The following is a 26,596-nucleotide window of genomic DNA, read 5'->3' as shown; positions in this document are numbered from 1 at the left end:
ATATTTTTCTGAGCTTTTCATGCTCACCTTCTCAACCTACAAGTAGTTCAAAGACCAGATTTTTTTTGCTACTAAACAGTCTCTTCCCCTGAATCTTTACCTGGGAAACATTCGTTTACCATGACCAAGGAAAAAGGATATAATGTGCACATAAAATGGCAAGCTCCTTCCCGTAAGTGTATACACTGGGATAGTTTTACTAACAAACAAGATATTTTGAAATATTTATCTGCAGGGATGGAATAAAGGATTCAACATGTTTTTCCTGTTAATATTATCTGTAATGCTCAGAGTGCTTCAGCACGAGGTCCTGTATGACCAGAGCAATTAGTGCCAGAAGGTAGCACACTAAGTAAAACAACAAGACTGTTACAAATAAAGCCAATGTTTGATAAAAACCAACAAACCAACGCTGACTGCTAAAACAAAAGCCAGAACAGGAACCTGAAACTAAAGTAATCCATCCATATCTAGGTCTCATTTCAAAACAGCTAAGCATGCCTAAGTCTACCAAATGAAACAAAGTTATAGAACCAGAGTAGTTTGGGTTGGAAGGAACCCTTAAAGGCTATGTAAGACCATGCCCCCTTAATGACATGTTTAGCTAGACCAGGTTGATCAGGACCCCACCCAGCCTGGCTTTGAACATTTCCAGGGATGGGGCAGTCCCAACTTCTCTGGGCAACTTGTGCCAATGTCTCAAAACTCTCAAAACCCTTTCTTCCTTATATCTAGTCTAACTCTATCTTCTTTTAGTTTAAAGCCCTTGTCCTATTGCAGCAGGCCAGGCGGAAAAGTTTGCAACCATCTTATAAGCCCCCTTTAAGTTCTGACAGGCCACAATGAGGCGTCCCTGGAGCCTTCTCTTCTGACCAACCCCAGCTCTTTCAGTCTTCATAGGAGAAGTGCTCCAGCCCTCTGATCAGTATTATGTCTGATCACATGTATTATGGTCCATAAAGCTGAGAGGTGTGGGAAGAGAGACTGACAGTGAAGACTGAGGCAAAAAAAGTGGTTGAGTACCTCAGCCTTCTCATCAGTTGTAAGCAGCCTGCCAGCCCTGCTTATCAGGGGATTTAAATCCACCAGGCATTACTTTTCATTTGCAAATGCCATAATCCCTCTGGGCAACCAGCTTCAGTCAGTCTGTGGGTGTTATATGCTGCCCCTTTGCAAGAGAGCTACAATGAGGGGACTCCTGCACCAAAGATGAAGCAATCCAGGGACCCTGTTGTGCTGCTCCAGCCTTGATGAAAACAGAGCAAAGAGAAGGGGCAGTCCTGAGCCACTGTGGAGACTAAGGACACACACAGCTACTGCAGGAACATCCACACAGACAGAGTTTTCAAGTGACCTACGATTTTATCTCGATTAGGAGATTTTCTCCAACTATGTAACTCAGTGGAGTCATTTGTCACTGAGCTCTAGGGAGCCATCCAGAGGGAAAAAAGAACCGTTTTGCCACTGCAGCCTGTCACCTGGGCAGTCAGCATCTCTCAGCACTTGTGCTGTTGTATAAATTACATCTCTCCCAGCTTGGTCAAGTATGTCCATCATTCAGCACATATGTAATCTTTGCTATTTTATTGTCTCATTGATGGAAGAATTATCTGCACAGTGGGAAACACATTAAAAAAGGACTACCAATTATTTTGCCCTGTTACTAACTTCTTTAATCCCCTGTAATCTCTTCTAAGGGGGGGATTCATATCTACTCAAATGACTTCACAGGATACATATATAATGTAACAGAAGCCCTACACACCAAAGCAAACAAAAATCCAGCTTCTGGTACTCCATAGTATCAAATGCACCAGCCATTGCTGGAGGACAGATCATAACTTGCAAACAGTATGCAATGGACTGTCCAAACTAAGCCCAGTGACTTGATCCATTCAGTTGGGAAAGTTATCATCACCTAGGCCATGACTTCCATTCCTCCAATAACGAGGCAACCACTGCCTAACAAGAGATATCTGGTTTTGTTCTAAGCACCTTGTGGTGTTCCCACCTGCATAACAAGAATTTATCCATTTCAAATGCTGGTATTAAATGTGGTGAAGCTATTCAAAAGCTTTTTTCTGGTTTGTAGATATAATTTGTGGATCTTGACACTGCAAGAATTACAGCACAGGATTCTCAATCACATTATAGGAAAACTACCAAGAGATAAACAATTTAAATTTCATTTTTGGTGGGTTTTGTTTGTTTGTTCATCTCTTCTATATCGACATAATGAACTGAAGCTGCTCAGATCACTTTTGCAGCTGAGACGGGAAAAAAACCAAAAGATTCAACCCAGTGAAGCTAGAAGTGATGGAAGAGGCAAGGGAAATACCAAGGCAGTGCCATGTAGCTTGTGATAAATGAACTTAGAATGCAGAGCAATTTTTGCATTTGGTTGTTCCCAGTATCCCAACTTTAAAATAAAAGATTTATCTGTTCTTTCTTTCTTCTGAGTTATCTATACACCTTTGTCTTTTTCATAAATGTCCTACTGCAGTCTTCTCAGTCTACTGCTTCAAGTTGGTGTTACTGCAATGAACACTCCTGGGAATGGCCTTCAGTTACCACTCACATTTGACTTAAGCATTATTAGTAGACCATTAGTCTGGCTGAGCTGCTCATGTCAGCATTAAAATGTATATTCTTTGAATGACACAGTTTTTATCCACTTCTCAATGCAATTTCAGAAGTTTCTAATACACAATACCTTAGTTGGTAAAACTGGCTTACTTGGAGGACATCTGCTGTGCAATAAAAAAAAATGAATTAAATCTGTCAAGGCATTTTATTATGCTCATTTTGACTCGTATCAGCCAACACATACTGACTTTCCAATTAAAGATGAAGACATTTTCTGAAGTTGTGATTAGATAAAGCTTGAGCTGTTTTAGAGACACTTGGGAGAAGAGGTGTTTGTAACGAGTTGTCTACTGTGGACAGTTTAAAGCAAAACCACATATAATTTATCCACCTGTTGCAAATGGATCCATCAACACGAGTAAGAATGATTAGAATTTTAATAAAAATCCATCAGATTTAACCAAAGTAATGAAAGAGAGTCAAAATACACTAAAAAATACATAGAAATCCTTCACTGCAAGCAAGGCTTCTTTCAAAACTCAGCAGCTAGAGTATTTCTGTTTCTCACTACCTGTGTATGTATGACTTCATGCCTCCCTAATCTTAAGACTTATACCATGATGCAATAAGAAATAATTTATCAGGTCAGTATCTGTGTAGATCTACATAATATTAATTACAGTATGCTTTGCAATAAAGAGCCTGGGTCTATAGTCTTAATTCCAGCTGGAGAGGAACAATTACAAATTTGACTCCAACACTTCAGTGTGCAGTAGAGCAGCTAAAGGGGGTAAATCCCTGGGACTGTGAGGTTTTTCACTCTTTGGTGGCTATATTGTTTTCACTAAGAGTGACGAGGGATCACATTGTTTTCTAGAATTCACAAAAATGTTACCCCAAAAGTCAGTGTATCTCTCTTAAAAATAATATATCACCAACTTTACGCTGCTAGTGGAATTTTGTGAAATGCTTAACAGCTCTGGGATCAATTTAGGATTTAGAACACTACTAAATGCCAATGCAGACAAATACAAGATGATTTGGGACTCTTCATAAAAGCAGTGCTATTTATACACTTAGCTGCCTCTGCAGATTTAATGGCAGAGCTGCTGACCTCATATGCAAAACCATACCATTATGATTGTGGCATCATTTCATTAATCAAAATGACAGAGGGTTTCATAATCAAATCAGAGAGGTTTCTCTACTTTTTATGATAGTAGTGCTTGTGATACAGCCATACTGGATCCATCTGTGATTGAACTGGAAACCAGCTATTTTCTATACTCAATGGAATTCTGATTTATGATGTGCTTGAAACTACTGTGGATTTCTATTAAAGACAAACACTTTGTGGTAAGGTACCATACTTACCTGTAATTTAGTTATGTAACAGTAGTATCCTCCATAGACCCCACATCCTTTGGGTTTTATGTTTTTCAGATATGCAACTTTCAGAGCCAACTTGGCATTTTTTAAGAGTTTGGCTTTTTTCCTGAGGCCCTAAGCAAACCTCAAGCCATGAAGGAGCAGAGAATTTATACAGGTCTGCACAGACTCAATCAGCAGTTTCCTTTCCACTGACATCCACAGGAAGCCAGCATGTATGGAAAGATGGGGGCATGCAGACATCAACAATTACAGACAGGCCACTTTTCCCACATTTAGAAATGTACAGTTCATTTAGATACTATTTAGTCAGTATCTTTAGTGCATGAGAAACCTCTACTAGCTGGCAGATTTTCTCTTTGAAAAGTTTATTAATTTATTCTATTACTCAGCATAGGCAATGGTAAAGTAAAGGCTGCAGAATGACAAAAAAGGGCCAAAGAAAATGACATTTTAGGTGAAGCTGTAATGTTCAAATGTGAGAAGAACATTTCTAGCTGGCAAGCAAACCACTTTAAAATACACTTTGTGCCTCAAATATTTTAGGTATACTCACTGATCCAGCCACTAAAATAAAGCTTGGAAGAATGACACACAAGCTCATACAGACTCATACATCCACTTAACTTACTTACACATTCTGAAGATGACAGGATCTACTGTAAAAAAAAGAAATTTTTGTTCCAAGACTGCAGTCCTCTTGTTAGTTCATTTCACTTGTGCGCTTCTGGACCACTTATAGAGACTTATTTGTTACTTTTCTTTAGAAACACACCCCCTGGTATTATCTCTTCTGGCTGAGGATTCTTTACAGGACAAAAATTACTGAGTCACGATCTATCTAGAAAAAGAAACTGCAAATTTAGGGAACTAAGATACAAAAAGGTAACCTACCCTTCCTCAATTGTAACAGAATTCATGATGATACAGTTTGTTATCTTAACTTTGCCTTTTATAGTACACATGCTGCCGATGATGGAGTGTTTGATGGATGTCTTCTCCCCAACTTGTGTGGATGACCCAATGATACTGTCTGATCCAACCTAGGGAAGAAAAGAACAGAAACTAGCAAAAGTACATGGAGTTCTCAGATACGTGTTCGCCACACACCTCTCCCAAAGCATGTCACAAGTGCTCATCAATAAAGTTTACCCTGCACCACCCTGAGGGATCCTTGGCAGAGGAAAGACCTGAAAATTTAGGGGCCACCCCATAGGCAGACAGTCTTCCCAAGGCCTGTTATCCACTCCATTAGTGGATCAGGCTCTGTAGGCAGAAAGGTAAGCAAGGTAGGCACAGCCCTGCTGGTATTCACTGGTTTCACTCAGTGAGCCCTGTCAAAGGGAGGCTTGAAGCTGGTATTCAGCCGAAATGTATTAGCCAGAAGTAAAGCTAAAATACCGATCCTCTCTGGGTTTGGTGCCCTTAGGCATCAACTACCAGCTCAACTACCAGGAACTGCCATTAAGGAACAAGAGGCTGCAGTGTCAGACTTGGGAATAAGACAGACTTTTTACCAAACATTTTAAAAGAGTGAGACTGCATAGCAGGAACCCATGGGTGAGCCTTCAGAAGACTCTGGGCTGAATCACCTACGTTCTACCATTTCACACTTCAGAACTTGGCTTCACTTCTAACAGTGGGACTGAATTTTAGCAAGCAGTTCTTGAAACAAAATGGTTGCAGACTACTGAAAGAGCAGAGATGGGAAAAGGGAACACTTACCATGCCTCTATCAGTGATCTGTGCAGACCCATGAACCAGTGGCTCTTCCAGACCCAGATTAAGCAATAATTTGGGAACCTGCATGAAAAAACCCACATCACAAATTCACATGATAGGGCTGTACCCACAAGTTACATAAACAACTCAAAGGTTCCATAGCATTACTGTATTTGCCATAAACATTTTTACTTATGGAAAAAAGCAGGTCACTGCATTTCAAATGTCCACCAATTGTGTGTAATTTATCACCTCCCACTTTTGTAAAGGAGACAGGTACACTGCTACCACAGTGCACTACATGTCTCCTTTCAACTCAGCTTCCCACCTGTGGAGAAGTAGTGGATCAGCAGTAGAAAGCAGGCTGGCTCCAGCTGAACATAGTAACATCCTGTATGTTACCACAATGTCCAGCATCTGCCATTCCAAATGCAGCTCAGCATGTTTTACACTGTCCAGTAAAGTAAAGGAAGGAAGCAAGTAGTAACAGATATAAATCAGTAAACTGGCATAAAAAGATGGTTGTGTCCAGTCTCATTCCATAAGATAGTATTCTGAGGCAGCACTCATTAAATCTCCCTTTTCTCTACCCAAGCACCTATTTTTACAAAACTCTTAGAAAAGCTTATCTCGGACATCTCTATTGCTCTGTTAAATTCGGCTGAATGTTGCCAGCAAAGCTGGTAGTAAGGAACTGCTACACAGTACAATTGTGTAAAATTACTTCCTTAGAAAGCTGGGATAACAAGAGCTGATGACTAAGGAGTGAACCTCAAGAAGCAAATCCCACAGATCTGAAGAAGATGGGATCAGATGAGCTCACGTTTCTGAGCTATCATTTAGATTTGCCTGTTGTTCCCAGTAGACATTTTCATATCTGTAGCTCTTTACATCTTGAAGCTGGTCCTTCCTACTATACTTGGATTTTGTTTATTTTTTAAAAAGCAAGAGTAGATTAGATCCTTGAGTCCAAGGTCCAGGCCCTACAGAAAACCACCAGGTTACCAGAACACCACAAACTAGGCAAATCTGCCTGGATTATGCTGTTTGGGTGAAGGGATGTTATCCTGACATGTCACCTGACACAAAGATCCACTAAAGCATACCTACAGCATAGGTTGGAAAGATTCCTACTATCCAGTGTTGATCTACAGGAAGGGAAAAAAAGGAAGAAAGGCTCTTGCCCTCCTCAGTGAAAAGGTGGTGTGGTGAAATAAATAAATCATTTTACTGGCCAGAGCAAAGCCCTTATTAGAATCAGTCAGTGGTAGTGCATGCAGCCTGAGGGGTAACCCACGAAAGCTACAAGCTCAAACATTTTGCTCTGAAAAGAAAGGTTAGACTGGGGGCAGGAGTCAGAGGGAGTGCCTGGGTCAAGGGAAGGTTTAAGATGTGTTTGGATTTAATTCATCTTACAAAGAAACTATTTCCTGCTATTGAAGATAACTCCCTCCTGAACCCACCTGCCCACACACAGGCTGCAGGCATCCAGAAACCCAGCTGGAAGTGAAATGATGTGAGCAAAGTGTTTCCTCACCAGAAGGGCAATGGGTTAGGATGCCATTCCTTCCCACAGCTACTGGACTGGACTGCTACTGCTGCGTGAGTCTGTCCTTTGGGACCTCAAAGTTATAGGTCCCAACTTTGCTGCAAGGGGATCAGAATCTGGTCTGTGAAGGTTCAGCAAACTGAACACCCAAAATCTCCCTTAGAGACCAACAAAACAGGTAACCTCACCCACTCATCAAATTAAATGTGCATCTTTTATGAGGATTAGCAAGAGAAACAAAATGCAGTGGCACTGAAAAAAGGAATTACTTTCTCACAACTCCTCATTAAGTTCCATTTTACGTTTTACCTCCACATAATTTCCTTAGAAATTTTACCATCCTGAAAAAGTTCAAAATTCAAAGAAAATCCTTTCCAACGTTGAAGGCCCCAATGTGACTTCAAAACACTAATTCTTTGTACCACCCAGGAGCAAACGTATTTCCTGAACTAACCAAAATGTAGAATATTTAGGTTAAAAAAAAACACAACCAAAAACAAAAAACCAACACAAAAAAACCCACACGGAGTCTGACAGGCTTAACTCAATAACTTTTTACAGAAGTGGCTGCTGCCAAATGTACACGCACACTTCCCTTAGCCAGTGGTATTCTCCCTTAACCCTTTGGGCACTCTTGTTCCTGTATTTTTGGGGAAATTTTCTTTTTCACACAGCAGTGCTGCCTATCTTCCTCATCTCCCTAAGCACAAAGCAAATAACTTTATTTCTGTATTTCTCTACAAGCACAGCTCCACTGTGCAAACTCATGCTGCCATTCTGCAATTCTGGTTTGCATGAATTAATTCATTAATGTTGTCAAAAAGAAATCAACTCAGTCTGAGAGCAAAGGCAAGGCAGTGACCACTTCCAGAATTCCCAATACAACTTTATCACCATTCCAGCCTCACTTCCAGAAATCTTGAGTCTTTCCTTACTGCACTCCTTACTGGTTTTTCAAAACTAGAGGAAAGTGTCCATTGCTGATAGCACTGAAGTTCATCACTAACAAAGCAAAATAGAGAACTTGTACATTGCATCAGCCAGTGTAGTAAAAAACCACCAAAACCCAAATCCCTGCCCAAAAAAGATATTAAGAACTTTTAATCATCATCTTGTTAGGTAATACAGGATTTCCCTAATTCTCATCTGTGATATTTTTATTTTACGAATTCTCAGTAGTGTGGAAGAGAAAGTTGTAACAGATGCTGCAATCAGATCAAGAATTCACCTCTCTGTGTACCTGGAGTACCACAGTAGGAAAACCTATACATAAAAGAATTCTTTTAGAATAGAAATCATTAGGCAATTTAAATGAAAGGGTCTTTCTTCAAATTGTTAATAATCTTTGTTATTATCACAAACAAACATCTGCGAAGAAGAGTCCACTCAGAACTGATCTTGCTTTTAGGATACGGAGGACATTGACTAAATGAGTAGCTACTTCCACTCTTATTTTCCACACTTTGTGGCTCTTTGGCTGCAGGTCCTGCCACTCCCAAAAAGTCACCAGAGTGTGTAGGGTGAGGGTTTTCTCAGCTAAATCAAATCTAGAGTAAATCAGCGACAAAACTATTTCCTGGCCTCACGTCCCAGTCCAGCAAGCAGTAAGGTGATGTGCATGGAAAATGTGGCACTGGTTCAATTCCTACATACTCCTCAGCTGTATCACAGGCAGTCACTCCTGCAGGGTGAAACGTCCTCTAAGCTACTGCTGTATTTCCAGGTGGTACTTCTGTATTTTCCTCACCTGTCTGTTGGCTTCAATGTACAGCCCAAGAGTATTCACTCGGTAGCACAGCCCCTCCTTCATGATATGGACGTAGCAGCGCACTTTTCCTTCGTGGAGAGTTTCATTCATATCTCCTCTCTGATCATTCCAACAAGAGTTATCTGGAGCAGGTTTCAGCAAGCTATTATCTTCCTTTATGAAACTATAAATGTCTGGAGAACACACACATGCATGAAGTTAGACAGGATTTAATGAAATACTTTCTGAAGAGGAATACTATTAAAATACTGTTGGTGAAGGGAAATCTTTGCCTCACCTCATCTCCATGGCTAGATACTCAGCAATCATTAAAAGATTTTATCACATGTAGTGAGTAGGTGCTTATTTCTATTCTGCAGGTGTGAATTAAGGAATCAGGACAGCTGCAATGTTTTGCCCAAGGTCACACAAGGAGACAGCAGAAATGATAAAAATAAATTCCAGGATCTGAGATGCTGTCCAGTTCCCAATGCAGAGTGGTTAAGGCTTAGTCTGTTGTCCTACCCAATTTTAGGAACTCCCTCCTGAAATTACATTTTCAAAAATTAATCTAACTTTTTTTTTCCGAAAAAAAACAACCACAGAGACCCTAGCTGATTTGCTTCTGGTTTACACCAAAATAAGGAAGGACAAAAAAAATTTATATAGTACACAATACTGTTTGAAAAAGAAATCTACTAGAATCTTTGCTATGGAAAAAAAGCTTCCTCTGCTGAGGAAAAGAAAGCTCAATCACTAAAATAATGTTTCAGGCTAGTTCTGTACTCTACTCCATAACTCAGCTGTAGCATATGGGCTTTAAAACTTCCATAAACTCAAATCTTTGATATTGTACTGACCAAGGGATGCTTGCTCTTTTTTCTTTTGGTCCTCTTCTTTGTTGTCTAGTTCTTGCTGCAATGATGTAGCAGAAGAAAACTGTTTCCTAACCAGATGTGGAATCAGTTCACTCCGGAGAGATGTTATTGTCCTGAAGAAAGAGACACATGAAGTCTGTGAATGCTAAAACTTTTAAGGCCTCATTTGCTTTGCATAAGATCATCAGACATTTTGCAGACTTCATGAGAATGAATCAAAATGGCAGGATATTAAGACAATGTCCCTATGTCACCAGCTTCCTTAATCCATTAAAATATAAAGAAATATTCAAATTCAGGAAAAATCTTCATTTTCAGAACTATATCCCCTATCTTTTAACAGAGATAACTATAATTTAATATGTCATCATCCTACAATTCATACTTGTATGCAGATGGAATGCAGAAAGTACCAACATGGTAATGGCAAAAACCGAAGTCCCTTTATGCAGCTTAAAAAATAGCATCAATTGACAGAAAAAGAGAGAATAAAGGGCCCACAGAGGAAAAAGCAAAGCAGCTCCTTTTCTCTGTGATAAAAATATGGAAAAGGATATATGAGATATCAGATCCTTAAATGAAAATCTTTATGATACATACATTAATGGTATTCCTACTCAAATGATACATCCAGAAACTCAGTTCTTTAAGCAAGTGAAATTAGGACATTTCAGTTTAGGTCCCAAGACTTTCATGCTCTTTAGATGCTCCAATACAAAACATATAAGTGGATGGAAAGCTTCTAGAGGCTTCAGCTGGCAATAGACCCATCTTCCCTTGTACAAATTTCAACTTTTATTATATCCATTCTGATACCCCAATACTAGGAGGTGGGGAAATCACGCGGGGTTTTATCTCAAGCCACCTATGCCTTAAAAAAGGGTCCAAATCACTAGATTATCTCTACTCTTGCATTATACATTGCATTGAATCAACAATAAACTCTCCCAAAAGACAAATATCAGTGTAGAAAGTCTATTGTACAATGGGATTATAACCCTGCTGATTTAATTTTGACTATGAGAAGAAAATTTTATTTTTCAATAAACTATTTGGGAGAAAAATCCAAATCAACAGTTTTTACAGTTGGAGTGCAGTCTTAAAAGAGCTTTATTGTTGTAGTTTCATTATTTTAACAATCTCAATTTAGTTACTGAATTGTGGATTATTTAAAGTAGTACTTGGGAAAATCATGCGGAAAATGAACTCAAACTTGGCATGTGCAAGAGGAAGTGCTAAACTTCAGAGGAAGGATTGGGAGAACTAACACAGTGAGTTTGGCTAGAGGAACTCAACAAATAATAACCCACAAAGAAAGAGGAGTTGTTTAGAATGGAAGACAGCAAAACTAGGAACTAACAGATTAAATTACAAAAGGCAAGTACTAGAGTAGGTACAGTGAAAATTATTTTAGTTGGCAAAATCTCTGGCATAGGGGGATCTTACACAGTTCAGACTTTAAGAACAGCTCAAAGCCCACCCAGGTCCCTGTTCAGGTCAATGACAGTGAAGCAGACCTAAGGACCAAAACAGTCTTTCCTCTCTCTAGCTTTGAAGAGAAGGTTCAGATGTGATTGCCAGTTCAGCCCTATGAACAAATACAGTGTGTTTCTTCTTGCAAACTTTTTCTTCAGTCCTCAGCGCAGGTTGTGTCACATCCTCGGTCCTGCAGCCCACCTCCGAAATTTTGCTTTCATGTTTTATTACAGACAAGGAAAAGCTCTAGTCTTTAGTTTCTCCTCCTGCTTGAAAACAAGATTATAATCACCTTCAAATAGCTGTATTTCAGGAACTAACAAAGCAGAACACTTCATTCTTTAATCACCGAATTTCTGCCTGCTAACCACTTACAGGCGCACTCTGCCGCGGCCGCGCCAGCCCCGCGCTCCCACACACGTGTGGCTCTGCAGATGGGCAGTTTACTAGCTCACAGTGTTTGCCTGCAGCTGTGCCATTCAGCAATGATTTCCTGCTTGGGTTTTATACTTCATCCAAAACCGACAATCCTCTGTTTCCCTCAGAGGCTGGCTATGGCATTTATAAGATATATTACCTATAAAATACCCAAGTATTTGGCAGTCTTAAATAGTCTGATGCAGAGGACAACACAACACGGTAGGAAATGAAAGCAGTGGAAAGGGGAAAAGACAAAGTTTTGCAGTTTTGCTTAGTTTTTGATGGTTTAATCTTTCTTGGCCGAACTCCTGAAGCTTTCCTGCAATTCTCTGAAGTGCTAGCCACATTCCTTTGCCAAAGGTGGAGCAAATCTCTGGGTCATCCATAAGATGTGGCTCAGAAACACATCCTTCTTACTGGAAAAGGAAAACCAGGAAGGTTTGCCTCTGCTTGCTGTTGAAGCAATTTATATGCAACATTAAAGGAATTTGCCTTTGGAAAGTAGTAAAAATACACAGTAAGGCCCTCTGTGAGAAAGATGTGGGAATTTTTTGCAACAGATCTTGCAAATTAAGATATACTAAGTGATAGCATGAGACTATTATCTGACTGTCAACAGCAGGAGAAACCAAACATCTAGCTGGAACTAGGAAAGGAATTTAAATCAAAGGACATCAGAGGGACTGAAGACCCTTCATCAAGAGAAAAATTAGCAGGAGTTTGGAAGAACCAATTGGCCTGTAACCTAGTTATAGAAGAAGACAAACCAAAAAGGTTTCTGGTCTAGTGTATTTAAACTCCTTCTAATCAAACCCCAAATTTCACATGCCTATATTAAGAAGAAATAAACATAAGACTGTATAAGCTGAAGAAATAATTTTTTTTTATTCTCTTCAGGTTTTGAAACTTGGAGCCCCTGGTTTCTAAAGCTCGTTGTTTTCATTAGCACCATGAAATGAAAATGAAATATGCACTGAGATCCACAGAAGGAAAAATCTGCTACAATCAGGAGAAAGAAAGTAAAGGAGTGAGTGGAAGGAGAGGAGGGCACACAGAATTTTGGCAGAAATCCAATTCTAAGCCAACGTGGAGTAAGCATGCTCTTGACACCTCAGAGCAAACTCCAGACGGTAGAGAGCATAAACATGAACCTGCCTTTGAGAAACATTTGCCAAAATAAATATGTTTTCATAAAATCTAGCCCAAGTGACAGGCCCTTTTTCATGACTTTTCATTCCCTAAACTTTGATTTTTGAAGTTTTATCTGTCTGTTTTCACCTCAACAGAAAGTAGCAGGTTTTCAATGAAACCACAAAAGAAGAGAGTGCTGTTAAATAATCTGCTTGTAAATGAAGAGAGGGAGACACAACAATCCCTGAAGCACCTTATGTGGCTCCTGAGAACAAGAGTTGGAAGCAATTTTGAAAGGGGTTGATACTGATCACATTTTAAGCATGCAAAAATAAGTATCTCTGGCATGGAATCTGCCATTCATGCAGCAGGTCACAACTAAAGGATGTTGGAAAGAGATGGTGCAAAAGCGGGGGAAATGGAGACAACTGGGCAGTTGAAATTCATAGTGCAAGTGCAAGAAAAAACTCTGAATTCAAGTGAAGATGAAATACCTAGAAATCAAAAGAACCTCCTGGAAAATTCAGTATTAAATGTACCTAAGAGCTTAGAGCACACTTGCAGTCAGCTATGTGGATTGCAGACTCAGACTCAGGCAATATAAACCTAAAATATTCAAGGTTAATTTTATTTAAAATGTAAAACATTAAGGTGCAAAAATGGCTACTTGGTCAGACAAATGTTATTTTACCAAGTACTGTTATTACCAACAAAACATAATTACTACACCTTTAGAATCCCTTTATCCCTGGTCCCTGTGCACTCTTATGTATTCCCAGTGTTTCTGGGATTTTTGCATCTCAGTAAAGGCACAGATAAGGTTCATGCTAAATTATAAAACTTGTGAAAAAACATTGAGTGAAAACACCTAGGTCAATAAGCTTAGTATTTAAACACAGCCATGCAGAGGTTTTCAGAGATTTTTAACCAAAAATAAACTTAAAACAGTCTACAACATGGCAGAATTAAGTTTGTTTCTATGTATGTTATATTACATTACATTATGGCCCACAGAGGGCCAACTTTTACTTGTTGCTGAAATGCAATTGCCTCTGGGATGAAGCTTACTGAAACGTCAGCAAGAAATTAAGAACAATGTAGCCAACTGAAACATAAGAAGAGTTTTGGAGGGAAAAAACCCTAATACTGTCCCTTTAAAAAAAAAAGACAAAAAAGGATTGCACAATTATGCCTTAATGGACTGTGATTTCTGCTCTTAGATACATGTATTGCTGGAGACTCTGTCATAGGACACAGAAAATAATGGTTGGTTCTGACCAAAGACGGTAAGGAAAGGAAATCATAAAATATTTTACAATAATAGAAGAGTCTATTTGAATCTAAGTTTAGGTGACCTTGCACAAGTCTAGGTAATTGTAGGTGCTGTTTGGCTTGATCCACAGCAGGAGTAGGAGCATCTACAGCTTCTGCTTCCTGCAGCTAATTCTCACCAGCTTCAAACACCCTGAACACAACTGTCAGTTCCATTTACCGGCTGTCATTCATTTTCATTTTCCATGTTTAATGTTAAACACCATAAAATAGTATTAATGAGTATTAGCATTCTAATATCCTCCCTGTTTTATTAATCCGTGATGAAGCATGAAATCTACTGTTGCTGTCAGCACCCACCTGTGAAATCTGCTGTTACCCTCCATGGGTAGTTGCAGGGGGGTTCCCTTGCTATCACTGTCAGCACAATCTGCTACATCTACAGGTGCAGATAGTGTTTGTGATTCCCCACTTCAAACAAGCAGATCATTAACCCTTTTATACCTATTTGTATCCTTTTTTTTCTTCTTTCTTTAAAACAGGTAAATGTTAGCTCTTGTACAGCTATGCAAGCATATACTGGGCTAGGTTCTGATCTTAGCTCCATGGCCTTCAACAGAGATTCTTCAGATCACATCAAAAGAACATGAGACTGTATTTCAGACTAGTGCTCATAATTAATGTTAGAAATGTACACATAAATACAACTAAACAAATCCTAAGGCAACTTACAGTTTTGGCCAGAAAGGCATGTTTATACAGAACAATAAAGATGTAAGAAAAAGGGAGGGAAGAAGAAGAAAAAAAAAGAGGATGTGTTGGAAGAAAGAAAAGTTAATTCTGAACCCTGTAGGTACACAGTTCATGGTTCTCATCGTTTAAAGGATAAAGGCAAATAACATTTAAAAATTCCATGTAAGCTGGGAGCTCTCTTGTTGAATCTCAACGTTATTTTCTCCTGATCCTTTGATGGAGATTAAAAATTTCCATGTGAATACAAAGAAAGAAACAACAGTTACTCTGAGATTTTTTCCCTGAGCATTTACTGCTCCAAACCAGAGCAGCCAGCCACCATTCCCATCTCCTCCCCCCTCCTTCAAGAAAAAAAAGTCAACTCACTTTGAAGAAAAGACAAAACAGACAAAACAGGGTCAGGGCAAGGGGGATTAGGGAAATGATATTTATATCATGGACCAAATTAAAATGTCAATGCAAGAGGCAGGCAAACAGCTCATGCCACATATATACAGCAGACATGTTTCCTCAAGGAAACAGGAAAGAGATTTGAAAGGAGTTAATGCAGTCCTGAGTTAATACCACCTGCCTCAGACTCAACACCACTTAAAAGACAGTGTTTGGGTCCATTTCCCACAACGCCGTTTTAACAAGCACAATGGAAAAAGAATTACAGGAGTTTTTCCCTTCTTCTCACTGATTCATTACTAAAAATGCTGGAATTTCTGAGACATGCTAAGAATGAGGAGAAAGCAGAGAAGGACTACATACAAAAGGAAAAAAAAAATCAAGTGATAAATCTCTAGGGTGTGCCACATCTCTGCAGAAGGCTAATTCTGCCCTTACATCTTGCAATAATCCTTTTGCCTTTGTTTGGTGTACCCAAGACCAATTATAGTAAAGGAAAACTCCAAAATAACCAGGCAAGCCAATAAACTACCAGGCAATTAATTGTGCCTAATTCATTAACCTGCAGCACTCCTCACAGCATTAAACATCTGTTATATCTTGCTATGTTCTATTTCTCCTGTTCTATTCTCAACATTTGGCCACAAAAAGAGTAAATACATTTCTCACACTCTGCCACAATTTCATATTAATAAATTGTCAGCTTCTCTTATTTTTTAAATTAAAAGCCTAGAGAAGACAAGGAAACTTCAAAAAATGGTGTACTAAAAGGTAATTCCACATGACTGTATTTGTGCTTTATTTGTCTTTCCATACTATCTTCTAACTAAAACCTTCAAGCCTGACAGCAACATACTCCCAATGCTCACAAGAACGTGCATGACTCATTCAAAAGCCATTACACATCAAGCCAGTAAAACTGCACAGCTTTGCTTTGCAGGCTCAAGTTTATGAATGACTTCCCAAAACTGCAGAATCACCACCAAAACCCCACATTCCGGATGATGAGGGGAAAGCAGAAGACACGCAAGTGACAGTCACAAATACCATAACACAGAGAGGAACCAGATCAAAGTATGAAAGGGATGGTATGGATGCAAACCACATAAAAGCTGTTCTCAAGTTCCACCAAGTCTGGATGCAGTTAAAGGAGCAGGGATCTAACTTCCACTTCTGCCAAAAAGCCCTTTGGGAAACAAGGCAGCTTTCTGAAAAATTGACCACAGAAATTAAAACTCCTCAATTACATACTCAAATCCTTTGAAAGCGTGTGCACACTCAGCTCAGGTCATCTAAGTAACCTTAACTCTGCCCACTTGCCAAACAGCCAGCAACACCCCACAGCTCCCGACTAATGCAGCTTTTGCACAGGAATGCCAGCAAGTTTAGACATTTTTAGAACTTCTCTCTGACCAAAAGTCTCTGAGGCTGTCGGAGGCCACCCAGGGTGTTTGGCAGGTTGTACACACTGCTGAGGAATGGATCTCATTCATTCCCAGACAGCATCCCATTCTTCTAAAACAAGCGCACCTGCAACAAATGTGATTCCTTGCCAGAACTCATCTTTCCCGTTTCTCTCCCACCTCCGCCTTTGCAGCCATCTGTGTCTGAGTTACCAACTTTTTTCTAAGTGCCTTTGAAATTAGGCTCCTTTTCTGAAAAAGAAACAGAGGAATTCTGACAATTTGCCTAAACAAACATAAATATACTATGCATTTGATAAGGCTGACATGTATCCATAAACCGATGAGTTATATAAACTTTGGGTGCATAATTATATATTTAGTTAAACAGATTTAAACACTTCAGACTTGTATAAAATGTGTAAGTATCAGAAAATACAGACATGGCTGTAGCTTCACATGTAGCCTCTTCCACCCCACTCCACTGGTATTGCATTACAGGCACTGGAGATGCCCACATGATTTTGCTGTTTCTCCATGCAGATACTGCGTTTGGTGGTCTGCAATGAAACGGACCCATACTCAGTTTGACTAATTTCTCTCAGCATTCGTGAGAAATAAACTGAAAGCTCTGGTGTGTAATTCAATCCTGCTTCCACCTATACAAGTACCATTTCTACACCCTCTGCCCAGCAATCACTCTACCTTAACTCCTATCCTTTAGACTGATTGCTCATTCTTGCTCCATCCCTTCCTGTAGGATAACTCTTCTGTTCTTTTAACCATAGTATTTGCAAGATCTCCTGTCTGTGATAAGACTAAACTTCTTTTTAGTCTTCACTTTATCCTTTCTTGAAGAGCTTTGAAAGCTTTTTGGCCAATGAATCTCATCTCCTCTTTTTCACGAGACAGCTTTTATTCATAATGTTCTTTCCAGGTGGTATTAATCCATAAAAGTTTGGTGTAAAATGCTGTATGAGCTACAGTTCATCTCTGCATCTTTGACTTAGGGGAACTATCACTCCTTCTCTCCATTCAGCTCTTGGACTTTTTCAAAACCAGTAGCTTAACCAGACAGCATCCAGCATTTCCCATAGACTATTTAAAATGTTATACTCCCTTTTTTTTTTCTCTCGTTTTTTGACTTAAAGAAATTCACAGTTGCTCCTCTTTGATTCAAGATTATTCTAAGATCAACCCTTACCTCACACCCTAGGCTCCTTATCACATTCAAAATGGAACTCAGAGCACCATTACTGATTGAATGATGGTTCACTAACTTAAGGAATACACTTCTTAGCTACTCTATTCATATATGTGTGCCCTATCATCACTGGTAGCATTTACTGTCCCCTCTATAGTCATGAAGTTAAAAGTCTCCCACCACAATAATTCAATGCAGTAATAAAGTCAGCAACAGTGTTACAGACATATTTATGATTGTTTATGTTTCATTTGCCTTGCTAAGGCACAGTGAAATTTAACATTGAACTAACACCTAAAATAAAAAAAAACTGTAAGAAAAAGTGAAATACTAGGAAGACAGTAATTGTTTTCTCTCTTCACCCAAAATTCAACATGTCAGTAATAGAAGACTCAGCATTTCAGAAGAACGTGTCAGTGACTGAGGTGTTGTGGAAGAAGAGAGATTTGGAAGCTAAACAGAGAGGGGCAGAAAGGAAGACATTATCTTGAAAATTGTACATTCAGATCATCTGAATGGAGAATACAAAAAAATTACGTTTTCCACTGCAAGAGACATATATCTATTAGATTTAATACAAGATCTTAAATCAATTAGATCTTAATGTATCCTCACAGGGAAATGCCCAGCAAGGCAAGATAATAACTTTACCCAAAGTATTTTCTTACATGCATACAAATAGTGCTGGGTACAGAAAATACACTGCACTGATAAAAGAATGCTTAGGGTGATACTGCCCAAGTGGCAATGATTTAAGAAGAAAAAATAAAGGAGAGAAAAAAGCACACAAAGATGGGTAAACAAATTAATTCTTGTCTCCTAATTCACATCTTGTGTGAAGACAAAAGTCAACTTGACTGAAGGTTACTCAAGGAAACTGAAACTGCATCAAACGGCGGAAAAAATAGTTAACAATTTTTAATGTTTATTATCAGATCAGAGCGAGCCCAGCTGAGGCCACCAAGAGGGTCAAGAGCACATGACACAGGAGGAGAAGCTGGGGGAGCTGGGTTTGTTCAGCCTCGAGAAGAGAGGGCTGCAAGGGAATCTGATTAAGGTTTTCCACTACCACAAGTGAAGTGATACAGAAGACAGACTTTTCCAAGAGGTGCACAGTGAGAGAGCAAGAGGCAACAGATGCAAGCTGCAACAAGGGAAATTCCAGTTGGGACATAAAGAAAACAACTTTTCAGTGAGTGGTACGGTCCTGGGACAAGGCCCAGTTTCCGTCCTTAGAGATTTTCAAAACTCAACTGCAAAAAAAGCCCTGAGCAACACAAAAGTTAGTCTTGAGGAGGAGGTTGGACTAGATCCTGCTAGACATCCCTCCCCAGTCTAAATATTTCTATGATTCTATAATTGAATGACGTCTTTCATGTCCTCCCTAAATTCGCTTTTTTTTACAGAATCCAAAGGGTCATAACATGATGCTGTAACTCGCAGTAAGAGAACAAAATTAAGAAATTTTAACATTTACCTTAGAAAAAACTGTTAGGAGCAGCTTGGGTGCACAGAATACTATGCTGTGACCAAGAATACTGTGCTGTGACCAAGAACTCCTAGGTATGTCAGGCACATGGCCACTATGGAGTATCATGGTCCCAAAAAAAGGTTGCAGTTACTGATGAAGTTGATCAGCTCCAATTCAGCATATCGAAATATATGGCTACACTCAGGAAGTCTGCCAACAGGAAAAGGAATTGTATTTCTTATAGAAGGCATTTGCTGAAAATCATAATGTGTTTAAATCTAGATTGGATCATTAGGGTTTTTCCCCCTGAGGTTTCAGGAGTAAGTTTGATTGGTACCATGGAAAGATGATAACAGTAATGATACCCTGGAGGAGGAGGAGATCAACAAATTTTAAATCCTGGCATCTCTAGTAAGGAGCAGGGAAAGCTCTAACAGCTGGATATGTTTGACAAGGAAAGGAAATGGGAAAGATGAATTGCCATTTCACATTGTAATAGATTAAATGCACTAAGGAGGAGCCTGAGGTTGGGTTGAGTGTGGGGTGTTTTTCTCCCTTTTTCTCTTCCTTGTTTGAAAAGCTACAATCTATTTGCCCTGACTTCACACAGTATACTTCCTGTAGGAGCTATTTGTTTATTTATCCGTTTTAATCACAAGGAAAGTATTCATTATAAAATCTCTCTTTACAGCAAAGGAGAAACCTTCCAGCCACACGGCTGACACATGTTAACTCGCAGGTATTCACAGAGCAGGTTCTGTTTTAAGCCATCTTTCAGGCAGCCACACAAAGACCACCAAAGCTGGGTGTTCAGCTCTGCCAGACCTCCCCCAGCCAGCAGCCCTTGCCAGGAAACACAGGTGACAGCCTGAATGATAAAAAGGCATTTAGAGGGGAAAAAGAAAAAATGCGCTGGTTTAGTCTGGGCAGCACCTTAATATAAACCTGCAGGGGCCTTTGTGTACAGCATAGCACACAGCCAACCAAGCAGGAGCTCCAGAGCCAGTGGCTCACACCTCCAGTTTCCAAAGATTTCACACTGCCCTGCCCTTTATCAAGGGAAGAGAAGGGTGGCTCTGCTGCAGCTCTTTTCATGGCCACAGATCTCCCAACACAGCACTGAGACAGCAAACCTTCCTCTCCCCTCTTGGTCCTGGCCCAGCAGAGGCTCTCTGGAGACAGCAGAGGAGAGCTGAGCAGAGACGTGTGCTCTGGGATTGCAGCTGAAGCAGTTTGAAAAGGCAGACCACTATGACCTCACACAATTTGCTCTTATTTATTTCAGCAGTTAAAAAAAAAAAAAAAACAAAAAACCAACCCAAACCCCAGTGTTTAGTTCTGTAAACAAATCATACTGACTTTGGCTATAAAGTTTACTGCAAATTTGCTCAGTTCAGAAAAAAGTTTCTCTACTGGCACATTCTGGCAGGCAGCTTTCCAGCGCTGGAAGAACTGCAGAAAGCTGATTTGTTTTCTTAGCTACAGCTCAGACTCTCACGGGGTGCACCCTGAGGGGAGGGCTCCCCAGGGAAAGTGGATCTCCCTGGCGGCAGGCAAGATGTTAGTGCTCAGCATTCCCAGGATACGGCACTGTGAATTGCTAACTCAGACCTTTTGAAGCAAGCACAGTGCTGCTGTTTATCATTCTTGCCTTACCACGCATGATCCTTCTGGCCACAGGAAGAGCTGCCCACTTCCCGGGTGACAGTACCTGGAAAACTGGCCACTTTTTTTGTGGCTTTCCAAAACTTCAGGACCAGATTCTGGACAAAATGGTGATTTGCAAAATACATTACTAAACACAATAAAATTTGACATTTTTTAAGGAGCAAGAGGGGTGGGGGGAAAAGACATCATAAAAGTATGTGAAATGTCCTAATACATAAGAGGAATATGTATGTGGTCAATTTTGTTTTACATATGCCTACACAGTCTTTAGAAATGAAGTCTGAAGATCTTATGTCACAAAGTGCATGTGACAGTCAGATGGAGAACAGAGAACCCAGAACATCTGAGCAAACAGTGGCATCTGCCTCCACCAAATCTGAAATGACCAATATTCAGAAGTGGTGCAACTAGGGTGCCTAAAGAAAAATTGCCTAGAACTTCTTATTTTAAGTTTCTGCCTTCATCTGTTTGTAAACTTTGCCAAAGTATAACTATTTTGGCTGAAATTACCCATGCCAGGTGTTTCCCTCAAGCTGATTATTTTTTGGATAGCATCATCAAAAATGTCTCAGCTATTTCCAAGAACAAAATTATGGAAAACCCCCTTTGTTTTGACCATGTTAAAAATATTTCATCTGCTCTGCTGAAAAGCTCTTGCACTTCCATGCTTGGAATTTGGCAAAGCACAGCGTTGTCTTTTCATCTGGGCATTACATTTGTAAACAGGAAAAGTGCCCATACTACATCAGGCTAAAAGTCTGAAAAAACACTGTTTGCACAGGCTTGGAAGAGGCCTGTTTGGTTTTGGTTTTTTTACTTCGAAAAGGTAGAAGTATTTCTACCTTGGGCATGCTCCATTCTCTCTTTTCTGCAAGGTAATTGAAGTACTTGTGCACTGTTCCACAAAGAAACAGAGTATGCTCCAGGCCAAGGTTATAAATGCTGAGATGGATATACTTTGAAGTTTACAGCATCCCATCTCCTGGTGGCTGACCTGAAAGGTGATAAATCTATGCTGATAACAGCTACTCCTTTAGCAAGAGTCACAGCAGACTCACTGATTAATTCATACATAAATACACACACACTTTAAGAATATCATGGTAATAGTTTAGACACTGAAATTAAGAAAAACTAGAAGCATGTTGCTTATACCTCAATTAAGACTTTGTGTGTTCATATTATGATATAATCCTTAAAAACACACCTACCCTTCCTCTCTCCTCAATCTCTTCTTCACCCAATGCAAAGATGGACTTTGCCCTGGGGATGAATCACCTTTGTGTAATGAGGCAGAAGAATGACTGCCTCATTTGTTAGAACATGTGTGTTAAATGTACAAGGCAGAGGGCTGCAAGAGGAGAAAAAAACTGCAAAGATGTAAGGCGAATGATGCCTGAAAAACTAGTTTTTAATTTTTTTTTGTAATTCCCTTCTGTCAGAGGATTCTATGGGTGGTGCTGAATGAAGAATATAATTCTGATTTCTGCAGGTTGTGATTGATTATCATCCTGCAACAGCTATCATCAATGGAAGACATTTTTTCAACATTATGAGCTTCTGTATAATGTTAAGAATTGAGAAATGGTATACTTAAGACAAAGATGCTTCAAACCTCAGCTCTTGTGTACCCTGACTTCCCACTTTCGGAAGGGAGAAAACCACTGCTTCACTAATAGAGGTGCTGAAAAGATAGTTAATGGGTATTACAGAATCAGTGATGAGCACCAAGAGGAATGTAGTTACTTTTACCCTTCCAAAACAAAGTATTTAACTTATCTTCAGAACATGGTTTAAACAGGGAATAAGGCTGGTGGCCTTCACCTGAACTACAGAAGTTATATACAACACTGAACAGTATCTCTTTCAATAAACATCTCAGGCAATAAATGAAGCAATGGTCACAGAGCAGGAAAAAAACCCCAAATAAAGTACAAAAAGGTACAAAGGTACAAAGTCATGTAAATGAGGCTGTACCATAGTATGCGGGAAAAACAAAAGCAAAAAGTTGCATAGGGAGCCTCAGCCATGGCACTTATTAATTAGCAAGTGCTACAATTTACAAAGTTAGTATTTTTAAATGTGGCTTTTTGTATGCTTAACCTTTAACTAAGGTTTGATTAGTATATTCCTGACAAGCTTTGCACTGATGAAATTTAAGAAAAATCATTTTGGGGACCTTACTGATTAGGACCACATACTGCTTTGCTCTAGGCAGCCTTGATCTGGCTTAGGACTTCCTGGTCTACCTCAAAGAGGGGTGAAAACAGCAGTCTGCATATGCCTACAGGTTTCAGCTTTGAGCATGGAAATAGTCTAACAAATATAACAAATGTTGCCATATGTACCTGCACAACTGACTTTGGGCACAATGCCATTCATGTATACGTATATTATAAATGCATATTAAGTATGTTCTTAAGCATATTCACAGGATATGTAGAGACATATCTTCAAGACTTAAATTTCCAAAGCAAGTTTGAATTTTCCATGTTAAAACTTCACAAGGAAAGGGTTTGCTCTATATCTATCTCCCCTCTGCCTTCCTCTAAATTATGTATCTTACTTCACCAGGCCAAAGCTTTAGAAATTTTCAGGAGAAACAGAACATAAGCTACCATGCAATTTCCCTTTGATCACATTTCTCCTGGTAGCAGCTTTGCTGGGATTGCTAGCGAGATGACTGTCAGCACACAGCAAAGAAATACCAGCGCATGTCTGTGCAGCACGCGGGGCTCACCCGGCACGGGCCCACATCCTGCCCTCTGCTACACATCAAGTTCAGGGGGAAAGGGAATAAGGACTCTCTTCTTCCATCTGCTCCGAATGCAGCAGCGAGGCAGGATTCCAACCTAGCACTCAGGAGAGTGCCAAAAAAGGGACTGGCTACTGTGCTGGCTGCCACTCCAGGGCCCCAGGGGTGTGAGGCCCGCCAGCTGTGGGGTGGAGCCGTGCCCCCAGCCAGCTCCAGCCTCTGCTGCTGTCTCGCTGCTGGCTCAGCGCACGCAACGATCGCTTCAAGAAAAGCAAGATTGTGCAGTTCATCATGTGGTGCAGGTGTTCACCTTCAACTATCCCTGCCCTGTGCTGGCAGAGCAGCTCCAGCAGCACACATAGCTTGTGCCTGCCGGACTTCCCACGCCACAAAGTGTGGCACTTCGGAGATCCCTGGCTGGCTTTGCTCTGAAAGAGAAAATGTTGAGGAAAGGAAAGCTCTCACCTAAATACAAAGAACTCATACTTTTAACTGACTTCCCTTCCATGTGGAGGTGTGATACAACTCCACGCTCTCTACTAAGACCAACCTCAGCAACTCTGAATTTCCCTGATGAAGAAAGGAACCTGGTGAAGAATTAAAGGCCTCCACTGAAATAAACCCCAGGGTCAGGTACCACCAGCAGAAAATTCAACCCAAACAAGAGCTGCTTCACATTGAGGTCACAGTTCCTGTTCAGACAGAATAAATCCAGCTGGTAGAAGGGTATGGTCTGTGACCTCTTGTGAATCTCACGTGGACTCAGAAGTCACCAGTGTTGGGTATCCACTGCAGATGCAGGGATGGAGATGCTCATCCGAGGGCAGAGCTCCCCATCTCATAGTGGCACCGCTGTGCAGAGGCTGGCAGCGCACTGCAGCAAATTAAAGAGCACTTTTTAACCAACCTATCCTGGTGAAGCAGAAGTATGGAAAGAAGAGAAGGAACAAATTCCAGCTGTAGGAAATAAACTGCTATGGGCAAGAATTTCTTCAGCTGTTGCCCAAGCCAGCATGGAACCATGAGCGTTTGAGCTTGGTAGATCTGGACAGGGTACGACCCTTGCACGCTTGATTTCACTAGGATCCAGTGCTGAACTAGGGGATGAGTGATAGATGGAGATTTAACTGCCAAAATGCATTTTTTCCTCCTAGGAGAGGAAAGAAAAAGCAGTTTCACTCCTGAAAAATAAATTCCCCAGGTTTAAATTACATTAGGGACATGACATTTTTTTTTTATTTTTGTCTGGACATAGATATTTGAGGGTGTTCTAATAAAAAGAGTATTTCCTCTAACTTTTATTCAAAGGCACTAGCAAGTTCTGCCTTTTAAAACTGAAGAATTTGATTTGCTATAGTGCAATAAAACTTCAGGCAGGATAATCATAAATTCAGGCCTTTAAAAATAGTTCATAAAAACGTATTAAAAGACTACAAACTGAGTTACAGGCTTCCAAACAGTATTTTGACCTCTCCTAACATCCCTCATCATAGAATCTCACTGCTGCCAAACAAATACCGATTATTTTCAAAACAATACCACTGAGAAGAGGAAACAAGTGCATAGAAAAATCAAAGGAACTATCTAGTACCACAAAGCAAGACATTGATAAAGCTGATGAAAAAACCTTTGGTATCATGACTTTATCTTGGAGCTGAATATTCAGCCTTTTTCCAAAGCTGCCACACAACAAAGTTGTTCCAAATCCTAAAGCAGTATTTATATACTTAGACAGAACCAAGATTTAGTCATTTCATATTCTTTTTTCCCTGTTTTCGTATTAGTTGCTTATGACTTTGTACTTTACCTACAATACACAGATTAATCTGAACACCAATTATTCTTATAGGTATAGCTATAAATAAAGTAGATTCACCCAGGCAGAGCTTGTTCTTCCCATATCTTTGCAGCTAAGCTGGGACTCACTGAAGAGGAAACAGATCCCATACAGATAACCACATCAGTTTACACGTAATGCTTCAACCTGGAAGTAATCATAATTTTCCTCTACAAAAGCCAGTTGTAGCATCTGAATTTTTTACTTCTGGGCAACATCTTTTCAACTTTTGTATGTCAAAAAAAACATTTGAAAAAATGTAAATGCTTCACTGAGCTACAAACAATGAAAAAAGGTGTTCTGTCTGCCATCAAACCCTGCTGTTAAAATATTAACACAATGTAAATATTGTAATATTGAGGAAGTACACTGTGTCAGTACTTCCTGGCACCGTACAAGAGCTTCACTGTTCCCTTCAGTCCCGGCTGTTAGTTTTAAACACGCACAACTTAAACAAGGCATCTGAGCTTCTCCAGTCCTGGTGCAGAATTGCAGAGAAGCAAAATCTTACTGTAGGTTCTCTCTAGACTAAAAACCAAAGTATTAAAAAGAATCCTTAAATCCAAACAATTATGTAGATGTTAGTACTTCTGAGGAAAAAAAAAATTTCCCCAGAGTCTTTCAAAAGTCTTGGCATATTGCTGCCAAACATGGAAAGATCTTTGGGTATGCACTGTCCTCCCCTTCCTCAGAGAAGAAAAACAAGCTGCAAATGCCCACCAGTGCCAGAAGTCTGAAAGCTGAAGTTATTCCTCATGGCAAAAGTCCCATTCCCCAGATTTGCTAGTTAAGCACATTACTTGCAGTTGACTCTCTTAATTGACTGAATAAGCAGCATTTGTGTAATAAAGAGAATGAAGCAGCTATCTACCATTAGTAAGCCAGATGTTGCTATCAGGTCTTAAGAAATGCTGCCTAGCTGCTATAATGATCTATTTGTCATGG

General features: G+C 39.9%; 1 protein-coding gene across 2 annotated transcripts in view; it reads right to left on the bottom strand.

Moving 5' to 3' along the window:
* EIF2B3 (eukaryotic translation initiation factor 2B subunit gamma) overlaps nt 1-26,596 on the bottom strand; it is a 98,346-nt gene that overhangs the window by 19,435 nt on the left and 52,315 nt on the right. Inside the window, exons 6-9 of one of the 2 annotated variants that reach the window (XM_014872088.2) lie at nt 9,854-9,984; nt 8,994-9,187; nt 5,701-5,778; nt 4,870-5,018 (exon numbers count right to left, since the gene is read on the bottom strand). In XM_014872088.2, coding sequence (XP_014727574.1) covers nt 4,870-5,018; nt 5,701-5,778; nt 8,994-9,187; nt 9,854-9,984 — 552 coding nt within the window. Of the gene's footprint in view, nt 1-4,865; nt 5,019-5,700; nt 5,779-8,993; nt 9,188-9,853; nt 9,985-26,596 lie in introns of those variants that run through there. The other variant, XM_088169529.1, reaches the window with a different exon arrangement.

Source organism: Sturnus vulgaris, chromosome 9 (genome assembly GCF_052056855.1).
Source record: "Sturnus vulgaris isolate bStuVul1 chromosome 9, bStuVul1.hap1, whole genome shotgun sequence".
NCBI lineage: Eukaryota > Metazoa > Chordata > Aves > Passeriformes > Sturnidae > Sturnus > Sturnus vulgaris.
This window is presented reverse-complemented; position numbering and strand designations above follow the sequence as displayed.